Below are 27380 nucleotides of genomic sequence, written 5' to 3' on the forward strand. Positions count from 1 at the left end.
TGGAAGAGACAGGTGAATCGTTACAAGATTACCACTATAAGATGTAATATTTTTTCTATATATCCACTCTTAAAATGGTTTTTAACATAGAGATTTCAAGAGGTAGATCAGAAACCCCACATGGTGGAATGCCGAGCCTAAGCTACAAAATCTGGTTGACTCAGATGACATTGAATACTTCCTTACCACATTTGATAGACTGGCAGAGGTCTATAACTAGGGTTGGGCATCGTTTGGATTTTAGCGATTCTGACTCTGATTTTCAATTTCGATTCCTGTCCTAAACGATTCTCAATTCCAATTCTTTGAATTGTGCAGGTCAACAGGTCACAGATTTCACAGGATATTTTTTTCATTTGAAAAAGTCTTACACAGGCCATTTTTAATAATTCACTTATTTGAGTGTGTTAAACATGAACAAAGTGGGTTTTGTCTGATAGGTAGGATTTAAACCAACCATGTAGCACTGTTTCTTCAATCCCAAAAACACTTTCCAGTATCTGCAGCAATAAATGATGATCCACTGTTTTGAAAGCTGCACTAAGATCCAAGATCACCAGAAACAAGATCAACTCTCTGTCTGAGGCTAAGAGGAGATCATTGGTCACTTTTACTAAAGCAGTCTCTGCTGTGATGGACTCTAAAGCCAGACTGAAAGCTCTCATATAAATTGTTCCTAAGTAGGTGATCACATAGTTGACCTGCAATGACTTTTTCAAGAATTTTGGAAACAAAAGGGAGATTGTATATTGGCCTATAATTGGACAAGTCACTTGAATCGAGGGTAGGTTTTTTAAGGAGAGGTTTGAATATAGCAGTTTTAAAGGCCTGTGGTATATAACCTGTTGCTAGATACGTATGTGTTAATCCATTTCACCATATTAGTGATAATTAGTGGAAGAACATCTGTAAATAGTAGAGTTGGAATTGAATCTAAAAGACAGGTCCTCAGTTCAGATAGACCAATTGGAGTGAAACTATTTGTAAAAAAAAAAGCTGTATGTTGGGGTAATTACAGGAGCTGCTTTGTTTGTCTCTCAAAACACAGTAGAGCGCAGCTCCGAACGTCTTCTTTGTGGTGGGTGCCATGTTTGTTTTTTGACATTTTTTCTGCACGGCTCTAATTGGTTCGGGTGTTTTTCGAGCTGGGAAAGTGAGCAGAAACTGCAGCATTACCACGCTCACTTTCTTACAAAAAGTAAGGAAGTGGGTGTGGCTTATCACCAGGCTACTTCTTTGCAGCATAACAACTACGGGCGACCGTGGCTCAGGTGGTAGTGGGTCGTCTTCTGATCGAGAGGTTGGGGGTTCGATCCCAGTACCTGACTATGTGTCGAAGTGTCCTTGGGCAAGACACTGAACCCTAAGTTGCTCCCAGTGGTCAACTAGCGCCTTGCATGGCAGTGAATGCATGTGAGAGTGACTGGGTGAATGAGCTGATATGTAAAGCGCTTTGAGACTGCTTGAGTGTGGTGATAAAGCGCTATATAAAATCAAGTCCATTTACCATTTACCAACTAAAAGCAGCGTCACCATGTTTGCCACTATTTGACCTGTGTAATACACCAGCAGTAGAACTTTAAAGTCTATTCTGAGGCTGACTGGCAGCCTGTGTAAATACTTTACAACTGGAGTAATGTGCTCTGACCTCTTTGTTCTGGTTAAGACAGTACATTGGTAATCTGTCAGATTCAAAGTTTCCAATGCTTACAAAATAGCTTCGCTCCTCCAAGTATGACTTAAACCATTGCATTACTTTTCCATTTAGTCCAACCCATGTTTGCAATCTGTGCAACAAAATTGTATGATCTACAATGTAAAACGCAGCACTTAGATCCAATAGAATAATAACAGACACTGAATCAGTGTTCAACCTTATGTCATTGATCGCTTTGATAAGAGCAGTTTTTGTGCTGTGATGAGAATGAAAACCTGACTGAAATTTAAAAAATATTTTGTTGAATGTTAAGAATTGACTCAGTTGGTTGAAGACCACCTTCTCAATGATCTTGGCCATGAATGGAAGGTTGCTGATTGGTCTATAGTTAGCCAGTATAGAGACATCCAGTGTTCTCTTTTTTAACAGAGGTTTCACAGCAGCTACTTTCAGGAATTTTGGTATGGTGCCTGATTGGAATGAGCAGTTAATTATTTGACACAAATTAGTGAAAATTGACTTTACAACAGTTTTAAAGAAGTTTGAGGGTATTGTGTCAAGGCAACATGTTGATGGATTCAGCTGCTGAACAGTCTCCTCTATTGTTTTTGGGTTCACTGTAATAAACTCTAACATTGTAGTTGACTCATCCCTCAGTGGTTGAAGCTGTTCAAGCTTTTTGTTGTTTTGCTGGTTTATTCTGATGTTTGACCTTATTGATTGTATTTTTTCATTGAAATATACAGCAAATTCATTGCATTTTCCAGCTGACAGTAATTCAGGGGATACCTGATCTGGGGGGGTTGTGAGCTTTTCAATTACAGAAAACAATGTGCGAGAGTTGTTGACATTTTAAGCAATAATTTCAGAAAAGTATTGCTGCCTCGCTTTGAAAAAGCCATCATTGAAGTTATGCAGACTTATTTTGTATAGTTCTAGATTAATTTTGAGTTTTGCTGATCCCCATTTAGACTCAGCTCTTCCACAGTCAGATTTCAAATTCTGCATTATCTCAGTCCTCCTCCAAGGTATTTTCTGTGTGTTTGGTTTTCCCTTAGTTTTAATTGGTGTCACCACATCGATGACGTTACAATTTTTGTAATTAACTGTCTCAGCACTCAAGTTTGGTGTCATTGCTATGACTTCCATAAACTGTGCACTTGTGTTGTCATTTATGTACTTTTTCTTAAAACACACAGAAGTAGACGGAACAAATGTTACAGTCTCGAAGTCAAAAAAGACAGAAATGATCAGATAGAGCTAAGTCTCTTACAATAACAGCAGAGATATCAACACCTTTAGAGATAATCACATCCAAAGTGTGACCTTGAGTGTGTGTCGGACCAGGCACATGTTATATAAGACCAAATTTGTTCATTAAAGCATACAGTTATTTGGAATTGTTGTCCATGTTATTGTCTACATGAATATTAAAGTAACCTGTTATTATTAAAAAAAGTTGTATTCAGTGCATACAACTGACGGCAGTTCAGCAAACTCATCCAGAATATTTTGGGGGTCTATAAACGACTAAAAACAGAACTCTTGAATCACCCTTCATTAAGGACGACATATATTCAAAGGAGATAAAATCACCAAATGTTATTTCTTTGCACTGAAATATTGATTTAAAAATGGCAGCAACTCCACCACCTTTCCTGCAAGTACGACACTTATGGAAATAAATAATGTCTTGTGGTGCACTTTCATTGAGAATAGTATTACTGATACCATCATTCAACCACGTTTCATTAAGAAATAAAAAGTCCAAGTGATGTGTCAAAATAATATCATTAACAGTGATTTGTTAACAAGAGATATAATGTTTTTTTTATTTTTTATTTATTTTCATTTATTCAGTTTATTTCCGACATGGTTACATTCACTTTTTTTTTTTTTTTTTACATTTTTTTTTCATTTATGTACATGCCGAAAAAGGAGACGAGAGAAGCAGTTTGCTTATCCGGGTCCCGTCCCCTGTTTTATCGCAAATTTACATGGGTTTACATGTCTCTCTGGTCAAACATTCTTGAGTTCTTCTGAACCGTCCTTTTTTTGTGTATTCTCATCTGTAGTCAGTGTTGTCCTCCTCCTCTATCTTTGTTCGTGTTGGCCTTGTTCCCTGCCAGACGTTGTTAGCATTCCTCCAGTTCAAGAATAGTTCCTCTTTCGAAGGTGTTTGGAAGGTTTTTCCCTTTTCATCCATAATGTCACCACTCGGGAATGTCTCTTTTGGACATACAAGTTTGCAGCTTGTTTTGTCTCTACATCAAGGGTAATCCAGCTGTTGTTAGTTCTATTGGCAGTGTTGTATTTTCCACTGTCTGATGATGGGATCAGATCTAACTTGTATAAACACATTATTATATCCTAGTTCACAAGCAAGGTAGTATTTTAATGTAATATATCTTAGTTCATAAGCATGTTTCTAACTGCTGTTGTTAGTTTTATTGGCAGTGTTGTATTTTCCACTGTTAGATTTAACTTGTATAAACACATTATTATATCTTAGTTCACAAGCAAGGTAGTAATTTCATTGTACAGGAAAACGTGTTTCTAACTGTACATATGACAATAAACACTTTGAATTTAAATTTAATGTAATCCTTAATCACCCCACCACCTAGCAATTGAAATGAATAAATGACAGACCTTTTTTACTCTTGGTTTCCACATTTAATTCAGTCTCCGTAAAATAATCACAGTCTGAGTTTTGTTTCCAGTGTTTATATAGATCTGGGTCCATATCCATGATTACCATCATCAATGTTGTTGTTTAGGTGGATCCTTCGTATTTTCCCAAGTCGTCCATCGTTTTGATAAGAACTGGTTTTCCGTCCTCTTCTTCCAGGATATAAATCCTGCAGTTTTTTGACCACGTCTTCACAATCTTTCCTCCTTTTTTTATTTGGCGTGCCTTCCATGCGATGCTTGCATTTTGTTTCGTCAGGTTTTCATTGATGTACACCTTCATTCCCTTCAGTTTATTTCCTTGCTTGAGTAGTTCTCCTTTGAATTTCATAGTCTTGAAGGTTATTTTTACAGCTCTGTTGTCATTTTTCTTTGGCAGGAGATGGCAGGAGTTGATGTTGTCAGGGTTCAGGACAATGTCCCTCGACTCCAGGTAGTCAATGACCTGTTGTTCAATCGATTTTGTTTCTTCGTCACTCGCGTAACTCCTGGGTTTTATCTTTAGGCCTGTGATGATGACATCTTTCTCTCTTTCCTTTTGTTCCAGCTGTTCAACCCTGGCGTTCAACAATTTTATCTCTTCAGCATTTCTTTCATTCTTTTCTTTCAGTACCTTTGCTTCGCTTTGTAAGTTTTCCAGTGAGTTTTCAAGCGTCTTTTCCAACGACTTTATCTCGGCAGATAGGTTTCGTAGACCCTCGCGTATCATCTCCTTGACCTCTTCCAAACCCGAATTGGGTTCTGAAGGGCCTCCCTGCGGTTTTTTCACCATTTTCCTTCAGTCTTGGGCCCAATTTTTCAGGCTGTTCAGCTGTAGCCAGCTGTAGCCAAGGTTGTGTTATCGGAGCGAATGAAAACACGTCTGCTCTCTCCAAAGACCAGAGATAATCTGTTAAGAAGAGATAATTTTAAAGACTTTACTGGAGACACTGGTGGACTCTTTGGATGACATGTTATAGTAGTCAAATTATTATCTCTGTTAAGCTTTTTGTTTCTCTTCAATTTAACAATTTCACCACAAGAATTAAATAAGTTGCATTAACCATACCTGTCAAGTTTTGGATTTCAAAATAAGCCCACTACGAGTCGTCCTGCCGGCTGAACCAAGCTCCAGTATCCCTTATAATTTAAGATAGGTGTCCAAGAAATCTAAAATACCCACTTGTCAACCACTTACTAAATACAATTATGTGATTAGAATCTGGTAGGTCAACCTTTATTAACATTGAAAAGCTGTGAACATTCCTACTAGGGCTGAACAATATGGACCAAAACTCATATCTTAATATATTTTCTCAAAATGGTGATATATGATACAAATCTTGATAATTTTATCAAATAAAGTCTGACCAGAAAAACAATTCTGGGTTAAATTTGCTGATGCAAAATGCTACAAAGGGACATTTATTAACAAACAGCTGCACAATATGTGCACTCAGAAATCCATTTAACTGAGCTTTACATGTTGTTCTGAGAAGTAAAAGCAGCGACTCCTAAAACTAGTATTTTGTTTCATATGATATATGAAATATTGTAGTTTTCTATATCGCTAAAATAGAAAACTCGATACATCTTTTAATTCCTAAATTATAAAACAGCCAAAATAAAAACATTAATGTGTATATGAAGCACGTGTTTATTTAATATACTTACAGTTCATATACAAGTCAACACATTGTATATTTACTGTTAATTTCACATTGCTTTTCTTTAAGTTAGACATTAACATTTTATTTTCATTATATTTTTTCTTTTAATTTCTCATGCTCAGTCATGTGGTTCTCTGGTATTAACTAATGACTTATTAGACACATTTGTTGCCGACTTTATATTCTTAAACACTTTTTGAAAGAAGTGTATATTTGTGGCGCTTGTGATTGGTTGATTTTTCATGGTGACTATTTTTTTTTTTCTTCATTCATCATCTCTTTTCTGAGTTGTTTCCGGGTTTGTTGCCGCTGTCGGCACCAATCTCGCGAGAACTGCCACTCAGGCCATTTTAGGTGGCAGTTCTCGCGAGGCTAGTGACGGCGTTCAGTTTAGTAAGGCATCTTTTAATAATTATTACATTAAAATACGGGATATTTACAGGAAAATACTAATACGGGAAGATGGCGGGAAATAGGGGTAAAATACGGGAGTTTGCCGGCCAAAACAGGATACTTAACAGGAATACTTTTTTTTTGGTTGTTCTTACGAATATAGGTTTTGCAGTCCAGACCCATCACACATCAGACATGTGTCACTCTAAGTTGAACACAGCAGCCTGTTTGGATCATGCTCTTAGCAGCTTGAGGAGAAGAGTGATCCTGGGCCTGGTATTGTCGAGGAGGGATGGGTGGTGCTGATTGGTTCTTTAGGGTAGAGAAGATGGGACATTGGTGAGGGAAAGGTGGGGGTCAGTCTTGTGCCATCAAAAACCAGCTCATTAATTTGGGCAGTTCAATCTAGGAAGGCAGGGGTAGGAGAAAATCTGGATAAGGTAAAAGTTGGTGAATTTTGGGGTGAAGTAGGTGGGTCCTGAGTTGTGGGTTTACGTCTTCATTTTGGCGATTTTGAATTTCATTTCTTGATGGAAGCTCATCAACTCCATGTACTTTCCTTGCTGTTTTGTTCTCCGATGGCACATGTTGTTCTTTGTCTTTATCAGGACTGATAGCAGTGTGACTGGTGAAGAAAAACAAGTTGGATGTGAAAAGTTTCACTCCAGCCTTGTTTAGACACAGTCCATCTGCTCTAAAAAGATGACGACGTTCCAAAAAAGTCAGTTTATTGAGAGAGTAAATCCTTGAGAATTTCAGATCTCCTTTGCGGACTGGAGGTATCGGGCCACTGACGAACACTTTAGGCTGTAAACACCTCACAGTTTTTAGCAGATGGATGAACTCCTGCCTTAACACCTCAGACTCCTCCTTGGCTAAATATCTCATTCAAAATTAATCACAACATTGTTCAAATGTGGGTAATCAGCCATAATATGCAAGATTTTGACAGCCAGGTCTGAAACTGTGCCATTAGGTTAACAGATCACTTTCACATTACTCCCAAACATCTTCTGATAATCTTTAACAGAAATGTCTCCCACTATCAGTGTGTGAGGTTGTTGCTTTGGCCTACCATGTTGCTTTTGTTTTCCTGAAGCATTTTTAGTCCTCACAGTTCCAGAAGGTTGTGTGCTGCACTCATTAAAGCAGGATCCTAGGTCATTCAGCAGTGGGGCAAGTTGATTGACCACTTCTACATGAAACTGGGTTTTTTTATTTGGTGATACTCATGACTCTAAATGATGTCCACTTTTGTTCCTGGACAGACAAGGGAGTTGAAGTCAAAAAAAAAATATTTCCTCTGTGTGCTCACCTCTGCTCCACTGGATGCGTAACTGCTTTGTACTCCGCTGTGCGTCAATCACCACCCATTCCATCTGTGATGCATAACTCAGGAAATCTAGCTAACTTGCGTGTAATTGAACAATATAGGGAGTTGTAGTCAAAACTAAGTGAACTACAAAGCAGTGCTCAAGACTGCGACCAAATTGGTCGCATATGCAAGTATTTTTTCAGTGTGAGCGAGTGAAAATTTCATCTGGTTGCATCTGTGCAAGTACATAGGGTGACCTTATTTTGTGAGCACCTCGTCACATTCCACAGAGTGCACTTCTCTGTCTCTCTCTCGCTCCGCGCTGCGGGTGAGGAGAAGGTGATTACACCGAGTATAAACACCAATGCACTGAGCAGCAGTAAAAAGGAAGAGTGATAGAGCATACACGCTCATCAGAATCAACATCGAGGGGCCAGAACTGAGGGACTATGATGCCAGGCCAAATGTTCAGCTGTGGTTCTCCCAAGGCAGGGGTCTGCAACTATTTAAATAAAGAGTTCTTTTTATACAGAGGCTATTATTGATTAATGACAAATAAAATCAAGATATAACAATTTGTTAACCTAAAAATATGCAACATCTACAGACCATTAACTTTCCTTTCACCTGTGGCTAACCTTAAGTTTTAAATCCCTGGTAAGATGACTAAACAAACAAAAACACTATTCTGGAAGAAAATAGAGATTTTAATTGTGTTGGGACAGATTCGTTTTATTGCCAATGTGCCAGTTAAATATGCATGCTTTATGTGTGGCATGAAATTAGCAATTAGCATGGGTTGACCAACATGATCATGCGATATCAAATTCAAATTACTTTTTGTAGTCTTTCAAATACATTAACGTAAAAAAATCTTTATATAACATTGGTGCGCCGCGGATGGTCGCCTCGGTACTGCGCTCTCTCGTAGTTGTTGTGTTTTTCTTTATTTTTGTAGTTTATTGCTCCCCTTCTCTGGTCTCTTTCACCAGAGAAGAACTATTACAAGTTGGACAGTCCTCTGCTGATCTTTTTTCACCGGTTCTCATTGAACCAGAAAGTTATGCAGAGATTCTCACCGGAGGAGCAGCAGCTCTCTATGGAATTTGCAGGAGACGTCGCAGACGGGGTAAACGAGCAGGCGCGCTCGTCAAACTGAGGCAGCGGGGATTACGCACTGCGCTTCCATCCATTCACCTGGCGAATGTCCGCTCACTGGCAAATAAAATGGACGAACTGCTGCTCCTAAACACCAGAAACTCGGACTTTTGCAGATCCGCCGCCCTGTGTTTTACTGAAACCTGGCTCAGTGAACTCATCCCGGACAGCTCTCTACATCTACCGGACTTTCAGCTCCTCAGAGCGGACCGCGTAAAAGAGCTCTGTGGGAAGACGAGGGGCGGTGGAATATGCTTTTACATTAACCAAGGTTGGTGTACAGATGTCACAGTGTTGAAACAGACGTGTAGCCCTAATCTGGAGAGTTTTTTTATAAACTGTAAACCGTTTTATTCTCCACGGGAGTTCTCCTCGTTTGTTATGGTCGGTGTTTACATCCCACCTCAGGCTTGCGTAACAGAGGCGTTACAGCACCTGGCCGACCAGATAGCAGACGTGGAGAAAAAACATCCCGACTCTTTGCTAATCATTCTCGGGGATTTTAACAGAGCAAATCTAACCCACGAACTCCCTAAATACAGACAGCATATAAAGTGTCCCACCAGGGGTGCTAACACACTGGATCACTGCTACACTGTAATAAAGGATTCATATCACTATGTTCCCCGTGCAGCTTTGGGGCTCTCTGATCACTGTCTGATTCACCTCATCCCCACCTACAGGCAGAAGTTTAAATCTGCTAAACCTGTAGTAAGGACTGTAAAGAAATGGACAGAGGAGTCAAAGCAGGAGTTACAGGACTGCTTTGACTGCACTGATTGGAGTGTTTTTGAAGCTGCATCAGACAACCTAGATGAACTGACTGACACTGTGACATCTTACATCAGCTTCTGTGAGGACATGTGTGTGCAGACCAAGACTTTCTGCACATACAACAACAACAAACCCTGGTTCACACCTCAACTTAGGATGCTACGTCAGGCTAAGGAGGAAGCCTACAGGAGTGGGGATAGGGACCTGTTCAGGCAAGCCAAGTACACACTATCCAGGGAGATCAAAGTAGCCAAGAGGTGCTACACTGAGAAGCTAAAACAAAGCTTCTCAAACAAAGATCCCTCTGCAGTGTGGAAAAGCCTGCATGAAGTTACCAACTATAGGAAACCCTCCCCCCACCCTACTGGTAACAAAAGACTAGCTAGAGACCTGAACAGCTTCTACTGCAGGTTTTCACACCCACCCCCCAGCTCATTAGCATCAGCCCATCACCTAGACTCTGCCCTTCCTGCTCCCCCTACTTCCCCCCCTACCTCTCCCTCTGTCCCCCCACCTGCCCTGAAGATCAATGAAAGAGATGTGTGCCAGCTTTTCAAAAAACAAAAGATCAAAAAGGCTCCAGGACCAGACGGAGTATCTCCCTCCTGCCTGAAAGCCTGTGCTGAGCAGCTGGCTCCCATCTTCACACGGATCTTCAACACATCGCTGGAGCTGTGTGAAGTACCTTCCTGCTTCAAAAGTTCCAGCATCATCCCAGTCCCCAAGAAACCTGCCATCACAGGACTTAATGACTATCGACCCATTGCTCTGACGTCTGTAGTCATGAAGTCCTTTGAGAGGCTGGTTCTGAGCCACCTGAAAAAGATCACAGGACCCCTACTGGACCCCCTGCAGTTTGCCTATCGGGCAAACAGGTCTGTCGAGGATGCAGTCAACATTGGTCTGAACTACATCCTGCACCACCTCGACTCCCCAGGGACCTACGCTAGGATCCTGTTTGTGGATTTCAGCTCTGCATTCAACACCATCATCCCGGACATCCTTCACCAGAAACTCACCCAGCTCACAGTGCCGGCCTCCACCTGTCAGTGGATCACCAACTTCCTGACTGACAGGAAGCAGCAAGTAAGGCTGGGAAGCATCACATCTGGCACCCGGTCACTCAGCACTGGCGCCCCCCAGGGGTGTGTTCTCTCCCCACTGCCAACTCCCTCTACACCAATGACTGCACCTCAGGGGACCCCTCTGTGAAACTCCTGAAGTTTGCAGATGACACCACCGTCATCGGTCTCATCCGGGACGGGGACGAGTCTGCCTTCAGACGGGAGGTGGAACAGCTGGCTCTTTGGTGCAGTCAGAACCACCTGGAACTGAACCCGTTCAAGACCGTGGAGATGTCAGTGGACTTCAGAAGAAATCCCCCCCCACTCCCCCCCCTTACCATTTTAAATAGGGAATTGGCTACCGTGGACTCCTTCAGGTTCTTGGGATCCACAATCTCACAGGACCTGAAGTGGACCTCCCACATAGACTCAACCAGGAAAAAGGCACAGCAGAGGATGTACTTCCTGCGTCAGCTGAGGAAGTTCAACCTGCCCCAGGAGCTGCTGATCATGTTCTACACCTCCATCATTCAATCTGTTCTGTGCACCTCCATCACTGTCTGGTTTGGATCTTCAACCAAACTAGACAGACACAGACTACAAAGGATAGTCAGGACTGCAGAAAAGATCATTGGTGTTGATCTGCCCTCCATCCAAGACTTATACCTGTCCAGGGTCAGGAAACGGGCAGGTAGCATCACTGCAGACCCCTCACACCCTGCACACAATCTGTTTAAACTCCTCCCCTCTGGCAGACGCTACAGATCACTGTACGCCAAAACAACCCGCCATAAAAACAGTTTCTTCCCCCAGGCTGTCACTCTGATCAACACTAAACAGTCAAAGAGTGTCAGTCCTGTTTCTGTGGAAAAACCCTGGAACCAAACATAACAACCCTGGATCAATCTGACACTGAGAATGTTCATGTACATACCTTTAATTTAAATGTTCTCCTGCACTACTTATCAATGCTCTACTGCACTATTTTCCTTTTATTATTATTATATTTTATTATTATCTTTCTTTTCTATTATTTTTTTCCTTCTTTTTATCTTATTTTTTTTAATTTTTATTTTGTATTTGTTTATTTTTTTTATACTATTATTATTATTATTATTATTATTATTATTATTATTATTATTATTATTATTATTATTATTATTATTATTATCATCTTGTTATTTGCACATTCTAGTCTAACTACTGTTTATATTTATACTTATGTTTATACTTATTATCATCTCTTCTAGTTGATTGTTTATTATTGAATGTTTCACTATTGGAGAGAGCACAGTTGACCGAGTCAAATTCCTCGTGTGTACAACATACACTTGGCCAATAAAGATGATTCTGATTCTGATTCTGATTCTGATATAAACTGAGATGCGTAAGAATTTGAAGATGCAAGATACTGTTTTATTTCTTTTATTTCTTCAATTTATTTTGTTTTATTTTAAACTGTTTTTAAGTTTCCATTTACATGATCAATATAAATCAAATCAAATTAAATCAAACATTATTTTATATAATTTTAACTGTATAAAATGTATTACACTGTATTGTCTTCAATGAAAAGGTATTTTTTTCCGGAAGGACATTAATCCAAGTGAGATGAGGCAAAATGGCTCCTTGTTGTAAAGGTTGGAGACCCCTGTCCCGGGGAAGAGGGTTAGGAGACCCCATTGTAGGAGGATAAGGGTAGTTAATAATGGGTTGTATGAATGAGGATAATAATTATGATTATTATGATTACGAATTACTGGGTGCCACCTCTTAAAAAGAGGAAATATGTCTAAGTTTTTGTTTAGACTAAACAAAGTATTAAATCAGAGAAGTGAATTCTAACAGCAAATCTACACCATCATCACAGCTTTAATGAATCAGAGGAATCAAAGATTACGTTTAACCTTTTATTTGCATAATCCAGTAGGAAACGAGAACAATGCGGTGATTAAACCATGATGAAATGCATTTCTAAGCTAATAAAAGTGAGTATTACATGTAGTAAAGTGAATCACTATTCTAAACTAATCTAGACTAACTATTGTAAAATCAAAGAATAAAATCATAACAAAGAGGGAAGACAGACAGGGGAGATGGACGAACATATACAGTATGTGGTGGATTGTGAGTGGAGTGTAAGTATGGGGTTGTATTGTAGTTTGAGTTAGTCAGTTCTGCTGGTCCATTGTTCACTGGTCCATACCTTGAGATGCGGTCTGGTTGGACCTGGAGACGTTCTGGGTTTGCAGGAACAACGTCTGTGTAGCAGTATAGCTGCGCTGGCGTGCCGCCGTTGAGTTCTGTTTCGTTAAACAGCAGTGATTCTATTGGCCGATCCACAACCCCTTTGGAGATGATCGCAGCCGGTTTCAGACTAAGAGGGACCACGGTTTGGTCCACGATTCAGATGTTGGAAGGTCGGCTTTCAGGCACGTTCTTTTGCGTCTTAGGCTTTCACTGCAAGCAAGGTTCTTAAAAAGTCTAACTGATGCAACTACAAATAAAAGAAAAATGAAATGAAAGACTGGAAACATGAGGGAACACGTGTGAGCTTGAACGCCCGCGTCCCAAACTAAAGTTTCGGGCAGCGCGTCTTTTTTTAAAAGAATTTGGAGACGCCTTTTGGAGGAGATGTCTTGGTTGATCATTTTGAGATCATATCGGTGATTGGTCAATGTCTCTGCCTTCAGCTTGTGGGTGTGTCTCAAGTGTGGGTGTGAAATGGAATGAAGTAGACAACAGAGGGAGTTCCTAAACATAAAAGAATGCCTAATAATTAATTCCACATATTTCAAAACATCTTTTCAACATCATATCTTAATATATCATCTATAATGAAACAGTTAGATACCAGACACGGCTGAAATATAGCATAGTTAGTACTTAATAAACCTGAATGTCAAAATTCGGGTTAAGGAATTTTCTTTATCGTATGGTTAACATTCAGTACCTTGAACTAAGCTTTGTGATGTTTTCTAGTATTTCAAGCACCTTTTAAATGATAAACATTTTAAAATAGCATTCTGTTGGTTATTGAATTACATGAAAAGAGTGGCATCGGACAGACAATATTTGCAATTTCAATTTCTGCAGGAACCTGTAACAATAATCCTTTCTTTTGTGACTTTCCAAACAAGCACATGTTCTTTGTTCTCATTTGAGCAGGAGAGCTAGTGTTATTCCAACGTCCTGTGTGACCAGTGGATTGGGTTCTGGAGGTGACAACATCTGCAGGGGGTCGGAGTCCAGAGTTTGAAAACTTAGCATGTATACATTGACTGATTGTTTCCTTTTGATTGTAATGTAGCAGAGAGGTGATAAAAACTGTTCTTGGATTCTTCTGTTCCTTTGTTCGGACAGGAAGAGGTAGAAGGTCTGCGAATCTGTTGTGGAGGGCACTGACAAAGTAGTTATGCAGCAGTATATGCAATGCAGTCGATAGTGACGCATTGACTAGAAAGAAAACATATCAGCTCCATTGCTGTTAGGCAGCAGCTACACAACTAGTAGAAATTGTGGGTTACCCCCAACACTGATTACTTATTTCAGTCAGTAAAAAATATGGGAACACTCCTTTTGTTCCCAGAACTTCTTGCTCTTCCTTCTGGTGGTATTGTGCAAATGTTTTGCACGTAACATTTATTTCAATTTCTATGGATTTCAATCAAATACCTCCTCCATGTTTTGGTACACATTAATTACCTTTCTAGGGCTCAGTAAGTCATGGCTCTTCTACCTTGATCTGTCTGCAGCATTGTGTGATGGACTGTGCCAGAATGGAGGAACCTGTGCTTCGCCAAACAACTGCATATGCCAGCAAGGATTTACTGGGAAGAGGTGTGAAACTGGTAAGACATCAAGCTCTTGTAACTGTTTTATTTAAGCTGCTACTGGCACCCAGTGAAGAGAAATGAACAGCAGGGTGACATGCTATTTTGGGCTGGTTAAAGACCAAGGGCCTCATTTAGAACCGTGGCATACACCCAAAACGGGGCCTGAAAGATATGCATGACAGTTTTCACGCAGAGCTTGTGATTTCTAAAAAATAAACATAGCTTGAGAATATGCACACTGATGCTCTAACTCTGAACCTGGTGCACGGTGGCAGACCTGTCTAGTTTTGTGCTCTGGGCGAGCACCCACCTAAACACCCCCAACGTCCCCATTTTGGTGAGGGGGCGGGCAAACCAACAAATCCAGCAAAACAAGCATATGCTAACATTGTCATTCTCCAACTACACCACCATGCACAAACAAGAAAACACTACATCCTTCTGCACAAATTACCTGTTTATTGAACAAGATAAACAGTGCGTGCAAATATATAAATAAAATACATATATATACAAAAGGATAACAGACATAGAGACAAATAATTTAACCTCCCTCATGCAAATACACTCATTCACACCTAATATATTTATTGCACTGCAGGAGAAACAGAAAAGGCTGTTGTTATTCTCCGAAAAGATTAACCAACTCCTGGGATTTTTTTTTTACCACTAAACAATGTTTTCTTGAAATACTAGTATTGGCAATTCCTTCCATCACCAGGGCCGGAGTAGGACTCATTGTCAGCCCTGGAGCTTCATACCTCAGACCGGCCCACGATCGAAATATATTAATATAATAATCATGTTCTAACCATACATGTTCTAAATTCTAAAAAAAAAAAAAAAAGGTGTAACCTTTTTTTGAAAACAATCAAACAAAAATAATTGGACTAGTTTTCAAAACTTGTAGAAAATAATGTACAATTTGCAATCACATAGTTTAGAACAGTAATACAGCTCTAATATAATACATTGCAAAGAAAAAACATTTTCTATTTTTCATAATTCATTAAATGTATTTGATATCAGCATCACTTATAAGAGAACGAGAATGAATGTAATTAAGTAGGGATTCAAGGCTGATGGGCTGTGGGGGTGCAAATGGGAGTGGATGTGGCCACACCTCATGTATCTGTAGTTCCTATGTCTATACCAGGGGTGTCAATGTGTCCCTAACGAGTCTCCCAGCTGTGTTGGAGCAGGGACACGTTAAAAACCTGTTGGACCACCAGCCCTCCAGGACCAAGTTTGGACACTCCTGAAACTGACAGAGTGCATGGACGGAATGAGTCAGCAGAAAAAGGAAAGCGCTGTCAGTGGAGGAGCAGTGACTTCTGTAGTGTGATCTACAGAGTGTTCTGATTGAGGATCGTGCGTAAACACCGGTGTCACGGACTGAGTTTACCTCATACTGAGATCGATGATGAGCATATATGCGGATGCGTGCGCATGCGTACTACCAGAATTTAATTTTTTTTGCTAAAAAAAATAAAAATAAAACAATAACAATTTAGTTTTGTTTATTTTTGTTTATTTTTGGGGCGACCGTGGCTCAGGTGGTAGTGGGTCGTCTTCTGATCAAGAGGTTGGGGGTTCGATCCCAGTACCTGACTATGTGTCGAAGTGTCCTTGGGCAAGACACTGAACCCTAAGTTGCTCCCAGTGGTCGACTAGCACCTTGCATGGCAGTCCTGTCCCACTGGTGTGTGTGAATGTGAGAGTGATTGGGTGAATGAGCTGATGTGTAAAGCGCTTTGAGACTGCTTCAGTGTGGTGATAAAGCGCTATATAAAATCAAGTCCATTTACCATTTTGTTTTCAAAGTAAAAGAACACGTGTTTTATTAGTTTATTGGATTAGGTTAGGGTTAGAGTTGCATGCCCATATATGCTCATAATTGATTTCAGTACGAGGTAAACTAAGTTCATGACACGGATCCTCGCAGCCACTCCGGGCCTGTCCATCACCCTAATTCCTTGTGAAAACAAAGTCAGGCGGTACTTCACTTGTTCCTCTGCAAACCAGCTGCGTGCGAATTCTGTCAGTCAGAATTGAAGGCCAATTAGCAGGGTCGGTAGAGAGAGGCTCATCCTCAGGAGTAGGATTTGGTAAGGTTCAGTGACGTGCCGTGAGCACTAGGGTAGGGTAGGCAGGGCGTTCCAAATTGAGATCACCAATGTCAACACCAATGACAATTTCATATGTTTCTGCTGGCAAGTGTTAATTCAATTCAGTTCAATTAAAGTCAACTTTATTTGTATAGCGCAATTTACAACAAAGTTATCTCAATGCGCTTTTCAAAATATAAAATTCATAATAAGAAAGAAAAAACACCATAAAGAAACATAAACAATTATTTAATATAGCCTCTATACTCTCCCAACAAGATATATGTCATGACATGACAGCGTATCCGTTGTTCGTGTTGGAAACACAGAAACACAGAGAAAATGTCAACAACAACAACTCGGAACAGCCTCAGTGAGGCATATCCACAAAGTCAATCCTACCATTTGTACCATTCACTGTGGAAAATACGAACAATTTGTTGACCTTACCTTTGCTGAAGGTCTGGTAGCTCAGGTGTTTGTCTCCCACCTTTCAAAAGTCATTTTTCCTCAAAAAAAGTTTCTTTATTGTCTCTAGCGCTGTCATTCTGACTGTAGTGTTATCCCGTCCACTCGCTAGAGAACGTAGCAGCAGCGGCCACGTGATATCAATTCACTAATGCACTATGAACTTACGCATAGCATTTAGTATAGCGCGGTTACGTCCAAAGGCAGCGTAGAGAGCTGCCTTTTTACGTAAATGGTTGTCATCTTGGGGAACTGACTGCGCAGGCGTAAACATAAAAACATGCTATGGGAACAGAGGCAGAGCAGCAACGTGCCTTTGAGAAGAGGTGTGGCCTCCTGCTGCCTTACAGCGGTTAGGAAATTGCAATGTTTAGCGATTTGGGCTATGAAAAGCACAAAATGCTGACACTTTAAAACTTATAGGTACTGTAGGTTATTGGAAATTGACAAATAAATAATTTATAATTATATTATAATTAAAACAAATAATCAAAATATCAATTCACCCTTGGATAGGCACTACCTACCTTGCCTACCCTAACTGCACGTCACTGGTTGGGATTCAGTTTCAGGCATTATAAATGAAAAGAAGAGTACATTGTAATTAGGATACATTTCCGGCAGCTGAGCTGACAGCAGCAAAAGAGAAGAGTGGAGCTCACAGAGGAATTTATTTACTAAACATGAACTTTTTCTTCTGAGAAATGATACGATACTTCAACATCAAACTCTATCATTTACCATCTGACTCTGGCTCTGAGGTAATCATCTACTGCTTTTTTATTTGCTGGCTCAACTGGAAAGCTAAGTAGCAAGCTAGCTAGCTACAAGTAGCAAGCTAACTAGCAAAAGAATGGCTCTTTCCACAACAGAATACAGCAGTCTTCTCCAAAAGATTACTGAACTGAAGACTACAGTGCGAGGAATACAAGTAAACATTGAGGTTAATGGACACTGTGGATATGATAAAGATACGACTGTGCCGCTGTTTCAAAACAGCGGAGTGGATACAGCAAACTCGCTACCGGCCCGTGCTAACAAAGCTATCAGGCCTAGGGAGGATCCTGTTCCCGTTGATAAGCCAACAGGTGCGAGTCCTCCCTGGAATACTCTGGGAGCTAAGCCTGAGAAAAAGTCATATCCACTTCATCAAAGGCTAACGGGCCGAGCAAAGTGCCCTGATATCAATAATGAGATGGACTGGCCTGCACTGCCTTCGCAGACTGCAGCCTCAACATCAACTCCCTTGTCTGCCCAGGCACAAAAGTGGACATCTGTTACAGGCAGGAGTATCACCAAGTCACAAACCCAGTTTCATGTAGGACTGGGTAATCGATTCGCCCCACTGCTGAATGACCTAGGATCTTGCTCTAAAGAGGTCAACACACAACCTTCTGGAACTGTGAAGACTGAAAGTGTTTCAGGAAAACAAAAGCGACATGGTAGGCCAAAGCAACAACCTCACACACTGATAGTGGAAGACGTTTCTGTTAAAGATGCTCAGAAGATGTTTAGCAGCAACGTGAAAGTGATCTGCTTACCTAATGACACAGTATCAGACCTGGCTGACAAAATCTTGCATTATGTTGCAGATTACCCACATTTGAAAAATGTTGTGATTCATTTTGGGTTAAATGATTTAGCCAAGGAGGAGTCTGCGGTGTTAAAGCAGGATTTCACCCATCTGCTAAAAACTGTGAGCTGTTTGCAGCCTAAAGTGTTCATCAGTGGCCCGATACCTCCAGTCCGCAAAGGAGATCTGAAATTCTCAAGGATTTACTCTTTGAATAAATTTTTGTCTTCGGCTTGTGCTGCCCTTTCACTAAATTTTATCGAAAATTTTCCTATTTTTTGGGAGCGTCGTCATCTTTTTAGAGCAGATGGACTGTGTCTAAACATGGCTGGAGTAAAACTCTTCACATCCAACTTGTTTGACTTCACCAGTCACACTGCTATCAGTTCTGATAAAGACAGAGGACAACATGTACCATTGGAGAACAAAACAACAAGGAAAGAACATGGAGTCGATGAGCTTCCAGCAAGAAATAAAAATCGCCAAAATGAAGAGGTCAACCCAACCCCCACATCTCAGGACCCACCTGCTTCACCCCAGAATTCACCTACTTCCACCTCATCCAGCTTCTCTCCTACCCCTGCCTTCTTGGATTTAACTGCCCAGATGAATGAGCTGGTTCTGGCTGGTACAAGACTGACACCCCACCCTTTACCCCACCATGGTCCCATCTTATCTCCTCTAAAGAACCAATCTGCACCACCCATCCCTCCTCGACGATACCAGGCCCAGGATCACTCTTCTCCTCAGGCCAGCTGTGTTCATCTTAGAGCGACACAGGTCTGATGTGTGCTGGGTCCAGACTGCAATAGCTCTATTTTTAGGAACAACCAGAAAAAGTCAGGGCCTTATGGAGTTAATGCAGCTTCTTTAATTCCTGTGGTGACAGGTAACACCGGTAAAATTGTGAAATTAAAGAAAAGCAAAAAGCTTTATAGAGATAAAAATTTGACTCCTATAACATGTCATCCAAAAAGTCCACCAGTGTCTCCAGTAAAGTCTTTAAAATTAGCTCTTCTTAATGTTAGATCTCTTGTTAACAAGTCACTACTAATTAATGATATTATTTTGACACATCACTTGGACTTTTTATTTCTTAATGAAACGTGGTTAAATGATGGTATCAGTAATACTATTCTCAATGAAAGTGCACCACAAGACTTTATTTATTTAAATAAGTGTCGTACTTGCAGGAAAGGTGGTGGAGTTGCTGCCATTTTTAAATCAATATTTCAGTGCAAAGAATTAACATTTGGTGATTTTATCTCCTTTGAATATATGTCATTCTTACTGAAGGGTAATTCAAGAGTTCTGTTTTTAGTCGTTTATAGACCCCCAAAATATTCTGGAGAATTCATGGATGAGTTTGCTGAACTGCTGTCAGTTGTATGCACTGAATACAACTTTTTAATAATAACAGGGACTTAAATATTCATGTAGACAATAACATGGACAATACTGCCAAAGAACTGTATGCTTTAATGGATACTTTTGGTCTTATACAACATGTGACTGGTCCGACACACACTCAAGGTCACACTTTGGATCTGGTTATCTCTAAAGGTGTTGATGTAAGAGACTTAGCTCTATCTGATCATTTCGGTCTTTTTTGACCTAGAGACTGTAACATCTGTTCCCCCTAGTTATGTGTGTTTAAAGAAAAGGTACATAAATGAGAACACAAGTGCACAGTTTATGGAAGCCACAGCAATGACACCAACATTGAGTGCTGAGACAGTTGATGATCTACTGGATGAGTATAATAGAAAAGTCTGTAATGTCATAGATGTGGTGACACCAATCAAAACTAAGAGAAAACCAAACACACAGAAAACACCTTGGAGGAGGACTGAGATAATGCAGAATTTGAAATCTGACTATGGAAGAGCTGAGTCTAAATGGAGATCAACAAAACTCAAAACTCATCTAGAACTATACAAAATAAGTCTGCGAAAATTCAATGATGGCTTGTTCAAAGCAAGGCAGCAATACTTTTCTGAATTAATTGCCAAAAATGTCAACAATTCTCGCATGTTGTTTTCTGTAATTGAAAAGCTCACAACCCCCCCAGATCAGGTATCCCCTGAATTACTGTCAGCTGGAAAATGCAATGAATTTGCTGTATATTTCAATGAAAAAATACAATCAATAAGGTCAAACATCAGAACAAACCAGCAAAATCACAAAAAGCTTGAACAGCTTCAACCACTGAGGGATGAGTCAACTACAATGTTAGAGTTTATTACAGTGAACCCAAAAACAATAGAGGAGACTGTTCAGCAGCTGAATCCATCAACGTGTTGCCTTGACACAATACCCTCAAACTTCTTTAAAACTGTTGTAAAGTCAATTGTCACTCATTTGCATCAGATAAGAGGTCAGAGCACATTACTCCAATTTTAAAGTCTTTACACTGGCTCCCAGTCAGCCTCAGAATAGACTTTAAAGTTCTGCTGCTGGTGTATAAATCTGTGCATGGGTTTGGTCCAGAATACATCAGTGACATGTTAGTCAGGTATGAACCCAGCAGGTCTCTCAGATCTATGGACACAGGTCAGATAGTTGAGCCTAGCGCTCACAGTAAACATGGTGATGCTGCGTTTAGTTGTTATGCTGCAAAGAAGTGGAACAAACTGCCAACAGAGCTGAAGTCAGCATCACATGTGAACATTTTTAAATCAAAGTTAAAGGCACTTTTTTTCTCTACTGCGTATGATTGAGAGAGAGATTTTTGGTCATGTTGTTGATGTAATGTGTTTGTTGATGATTTGAATGGATTTTACTGATGATTTTCAATGTTCTTTTTGATATTAAACAATTGAATGTTTTATCATGTAAAGCCCATTGAGTTGCCTTGTGTATGAAATGCGCTATACAAATAAATTTGCCTTGCCTTGCCTAGTATACTGTACACTCATGGTATTCACAGCATTTCTAATGGTGCATCACCATCACTTATAGTCTTATATTTAAATTGAGCAGAGCTTACAAAATTATTAGATGTTATTATATAGACAGGTACAGACCGAACCGCTATTTTTATAACTAGTACAGTGCCGGTCGGAAGTATGCATTTATGTGGGAGCATAAGTAGAGTTGTCAGTTATGGCCAAATGAGTATGTGTTTGAAGGTTGTATGTAAGAGAGGTGTACATACTCTGTACTCTGTCGTGTTATAAAGGGGTATATTTGCTGGTGCAAAATGTGGGTGCAATTTTCCTGGTTTAATTCTATGGGACATGTGCATGATAAATGTGTTTGTTGTTGTTTTTGTTGTATGTTTTTTGGAGTCAATATGTATATTTTTGTATCTTTCTGTTGTGTTTTTGTGCATTTTTTTGTGTAATTATTGTTTTTGTTGCCATTGTAGTGTGATTCTGGAGTCATTTTGTGTACTTTTTGTATAAATATTGTTTAGTTTTTTGTTTTATTTTACTCATTTAGTATATTTTTATTATAAATAAATAACGTGTGTGTGTGTTCCCGTGAAATGTTTGAGACGCTGATAACAAAACTTCATAGGCATTGTAGCGCCAATCATAAAAACAACAAAACTACGCAAAACAAAATGTAAAGCTCCAAACTACATGAGTGAATAAGTAAATTAAAGTATTATCTACAATTCGGCTGTCTTTTTTTAAAAAACAAAAATTATTGTTTACCTTCAAACCGAGTGGTCAGAGCTTAACTACCATGCATGGCACCACAAAGAATCTGCAGTTTTCCAGATGGAGTATTGAAGTATTGAGTTCAATACCAACTATAGTGAAACAGCACATTATTGAACAATTACAAGGACAGGTATATGGTTTAAACAATGGGAAACTTGTCGGTAAAAGACTCACCAGTGGCTGACAGTTTCAAATGACTTATTCAGAAAGCTCCCGTTTTTGAGACGCGACGACAGCATGGCAGGCATAGAGATGGAGACGGAAAAGGAAGTGTACTTTTTTTTTTTTTTAGAGCAAGTAGACTCTGTGACCCCTGACTTAAAGGAAATTTGGGATCACGGGGATAATTCTAAATAACCATGAAATATTAACTTAAATAACTTTTATCAGTACAAAAACGTTTTTAATAATGACTTTTTTTTCATTTTTAAATCAAACAAACTGCGACACAGTGACGTCATGAACCCGGAAACGGAAGTAGCGGGCTCAATACCGCGCTCATTATTGATGGGGCCATAACCCTAAAATTAACATTTTGAACGTTTTGCTTCGCCAAATTACTCCAAAATAACAGGTGCACACACTTGGGGTATTTGGAACCCGTTGGCTAAGTTTCAGGTCAAACTTGTACCACGTCGGGGATAAATTCGCTCCACACACACACATGCACATGCACACACACACATAGACCTTTTTTTATTTTATGGATAGACTAGTACAGTGCCCGTCGGAAGTATGCATTGATGTGGGAGCTTAAGTAGAGTTAATTACGGCCAAATGAGAATGTGTTTGAAGGTTGGATGTACAAAGAGGTGTACATACTCTGTAGTGTTATGAAGGGTGCAAAATAAAATAGCGTGTGATTTCCCTGTTTTAATTCTATGGGACATGAACATGATATATAGACAAAAGTTGCACCAATCTTTGCTGGACTTAGGTAAATGAATAACAAATGTACCAGAGCATCCCCTGTCTTTAGACCCTACCTCGGCAAAGAAAAACACATAATTAATCACATGTAAACATGTCATGTACATCCAACATACGACCATAGAGAAGAGACACAGAAAACTGGTGGGTTTTACAGTAAAGGTGCCCCTCTCCATTTATCCAGGCTTGGGATTGGGAAAAAAGGAACACACTGAGTTCATTTGTGGCTGGATTCCCACCACCACACCATGTTAGAGGTTAGTTTGTTAGTTGTTTGTGTGTTAGTTCTTAGTAGTAATAGTACGTAGTATCAGTGTGCGTGCCGCTCAGACGCTCCTCCCCCTCATGTCTCGTTTGGTCTAATTTGTGTTGATTTCAAAATCAAAATAAACGTTTTTAAACGTAATTACTAAAGAAGTTAAAAAATAATGGAAGCACACCCTCAGATTCTATGTAGTATGAGGGTTAAGAGAACTGTTAGCCGGGTCAGAAGTGGGAGCCTGTTTGGGCTTCACCACAACTGGGTCTGTATGGACCTCCAACTGCTTCCAGCCTCCCCTCAACTACTGAGTGAGCATGAGAGAGTGGTTTACTGAGTCAGTACTTCAGTATGTACAACATTGCTTAGAAAGTGTCGCTTTTTCTTAGTTTCTTCGTCTAGAGCAAGTATACAAAGTCTGTTTGATCTTCCAACTCTGCTGGCGGCAACATAAAATTGTCCATGGCTGAAGAAATCTCTTGTGCTGAAAACACCAACAAGTTGCAAAGATTGACCCTGTGACTTTTCACAGTCATGGCAAAGCATGGTCTCACTGGAAATTGTTTGCGTCTTAAGGTGAATGGGAAGATGTCATCAAATGGTATGAGTGTGATTTGTGGAATTAAGAATGTGCGTCCAGCATTTACACCAATTACAGATTTTGTAACTCAGAGGTGTGACAGGAGTTCTTCGATAATGTATCTTGAGCCAATACAATGTCCGTTTTGTTGGTCAAAGTTTCGCAGTAGCATGATCACCATTCCAACTTTTAAAGAAATGCGATGAGGAGGCATTCCGGATGGGCAGAGTGTGTTTAAAAACTCAGTTGGGTACATATGATGACCCTCAGAATCTGCTGTGTCAACACTGTTGCAAACGTGTTCTTCTCCTGGAAAGATCTTGGTCATGTACTCATTTACTGTGTCGACTTCAGAGTTAGTTGGGCATAATATGACACGTTCACATAGCCACGTTGGACAGGAAATGTTGCCCAGCATGTCTTCATACAATGTCTTTTCCCAATTTACAATGTCTTTTAGTTTGTCACCAGAAATTGTCAGTGTGTCGTTGAGTTTAATTGCGAATTCACCTTCCTCTGGAACTATTGGAATTTTTGCCTCGCCAAGGTCTAAGAGGAAATAGGCAAAGTTTTCTTCAGCTTGTTGATGTTCTGTAGCTTGAGAGATTCTCATGTTTATTGTTAGACTGAGAGTTTCCACATTTTTCCATAGGTATGAGCTCTTGCAACACCGTCCTATGATCTCGGTTCGGCTACCCTGTGGCACAACGGTCAGTATTTGCCTCCAGTCGCCACCAAAGACCATTGTGATGCCACCAAATGATTTGTCTGATCTACGAAACCACCGAAATATACGGTCTGCTGCTTCTAATGCACGGCGATCCATCATCGTCACTTCATCCACAACCATGAGATGTGCCATCCTATTGAGTGTGGCAGTGTTGTCATGTTCACTGACAGCGCAAGTGGATTCATCAGTGAGAATGAGAGGACATTTTGTTCCACTGTGAAAGGTGGTGCCTTTTGGCAATAGGGTTGCTGCGATGCCACTCGCGGCTGTTGCAAGAGCCACTTTGCCTTTTGCACGGACTTTGTTCAGGATGTGGCATAATACAAAGGTTTTTTCTGTCCCACCACTTGCATCAAGCACGATCATCTTTCCAAGTCCCTGTTCCACGCTCTCTATCACGGTTTTGACAACACTTTGCTGCTCGGCATTAAGTGTGTTTTCTGTTTGAGTAATTTGAGCGTGAAGTTCCTCCATGTTGTGCTCTGTCTCGTGCTGGATGATGTGGGGAGTCTGATTTTGATCATGAAGTGGATTAGGCTCAGGGAGTCCAAAGTTTCCACTCAGTGTGAAACCATGTCTTTCAATGTGGTCCTTGAGGTCGAGTAGCATTTGATTCAGTTCTCATTTGGCTCATTCATTGCAGTCCTGTGCATGAAGTCTTCACAAAGAACACGTTTGTGCCTTTCGCAAAACTGCAAGTGCTCTCCTCTAAGCACAAACATGAGCATGGTGGCAAACATTTCATGTAGTGCTGGGCCAAAGGTCACATTGGCTGCTTCCTCCATAACAGAATCCACTTCCTGGTCATTGTCAACAATGCCATGTGCAATGCAGGCAGCCAGATAGGTGTCCATGACCACATCTCCAACTTTACGGAGGTCTCTGAAGGAAGTAGGTCCTGGGATACGGTATAAAAGGATGCGGAGATAGAACAGTTCAGCAGTGTGTGGGTTGAAGGCAATCGTTGGAATGCGTCCAACGGTGTCGGCCATGCGATAATCGTGGGAACTTAGTCTTTTTTTTCGCAATTGAAATGTTTTACCTGTGTATGTGAAGTGTTGAAATACATCTGGGTATACAATGTGTCGCATGTGTGGATGTAGAGACATTGCTTTCAAAAAGGTAGTCAGTGTAGTTGCAGGTGGTCCTGCGTCCAGTAAGTTGTGGACAGCGCCGTCATCATTGAACGTGATGACTTGTTCATTCTCTAAATGAATTGCCAGCGTTTTTTATGGGCGTTTTTTTTTGTTGGATGGGGAATTCATAGATTCGCCAGTAGGCCTCAGATGCAGTGATGTACCGACCTAACTCATAGCGCGTCACCTCATCGTTTCTCAGTTGTTCACGGTCAGCAACATCCAACCTCACAAGACATTGATCTGGATCCTTCTCCAAGTATTTGTACAAATACTTGACACTGGAGACAGCACAGACAATTTCAAGGTTAATGTGTGCATTGTATCGGAGCAGGAGGTATGGATTGTATGGCACAACCCACTCTATTGACGGACACATTTATGCCCCCTCTGATCGTCTTTAAGATGGGAATCATACATGATGTGACAATGTGATGTAGATGTGGATTTGTGTCTTTGTTTGGAATCTCTGCAGATACAATGCGATCAATATCAGTGGAGGTCCTGGGTTTGTCACGTTGCACCATGGTGATGAGCATATGTATATGAGGAAGATGTCTTTTTTGAGTTTCTTTCACCATCACAAATGCATCCACATGTCCCAGTATGTCATGTTTCAGAAGGTCAGTGAGTCGAGCTTCCACCTTCATGTGGAATACTCTGGCAATGATGCCTGGTCTATGATGGGTCTGCTGACCTTCAAAAAGCAATATTTTAATCTCAGCCCAGTTGGGGTTGCAAGTGAAGGTGAGGAAGAAGTCTGGTTTGCCTTTGACTCTGACAAAGGCCATGGCGTCTTGGAATTCTTTGGTGTACCATCTTGATGATCCATAAATCGTGGGGGGCAGTATGGTTAGGCGTCCCGAAATGATCTCAGTCTCACTACTCAGGGCATCAACAATGACATTGTATTTTTCTGCCTTGATAGATTTCTGGTTGTGGCGAATCCAGTTCAGACGGTGTGATTCAATTTTAGCCATCATGTCACATACATACTGTTGTGTGAGTTTTCCACCACGATGCAGCAAATTAAAGTGATGATCAGTGTTGCGCACTTGAAGGTGGAATTGGTAAAAGTTTGTTGGGGTGACACCTATCAGTTCAGTGTGGTATCCTTGAGAGCCCTGTGGCAGAAGAAGCACATATGATAACGGATCATATGCTGGATGAATGGCATCAATTTTCTGAAGTTGTCCTCCTCTGAGGTGAAGAGTGACAGCCAGCTTTCCAAATTACTCAGTAGGAGTGGTTCCTGGAGCAATGACTGCAAGATCGCTGTCCAGTGCCACGATGAAGGTCACGACGGCGAGAGTGAGCTGTTAGGACAATTCTCAGATCATCAGCAGTGTCATTTTGGTTCATGTATTCAATTGCTGACTTGAACTGTT

The 27380-nt window shown here is 40.5% G+C and overlaps 1 protein-coding gene across 5 annotated transcripts in view; it reads left to right on the top strand.

Moving 5' to 3' along the window:
* nell2a (neural EGFL like 2a) overlaps positions 1–27380 on the top strand; it is a 186950-nt gene that overhangs the window by 127872 nt on the left and 31698 nt on the right. For 4 of the 5 annotated variants that reach the window (XM_028449516.1, XM_028449513.1, XM_028449512.1 and 1 more), the window contains one exon: positions 14457–14552. The exons of the other annotated variant lie outside the window; for it this stretch is intronic. In XM_028449516.1, the coding sequence (XP_028305317.1) occupies positions 14457–14552 (96 nt within the window). The remainder of the gene's footprint in view (positions 1–14456; positions 14553–27380) is intronic. 5 annotated transcript variants of the gene reach the window in all.

This window comes from Gouania willdenowi, chromosome 6 (assembly GCF_900634775.1).
Source record: "Gouania willdenowi chromosome 6, fGouWil2.1, whole genome shotgun sequence".
NCBI lineage: Eukaryota > Metazoa > Chordata > Actinopteri > Blenniiformes > Gobiesocidae > Gouania > Gouania willdenowi.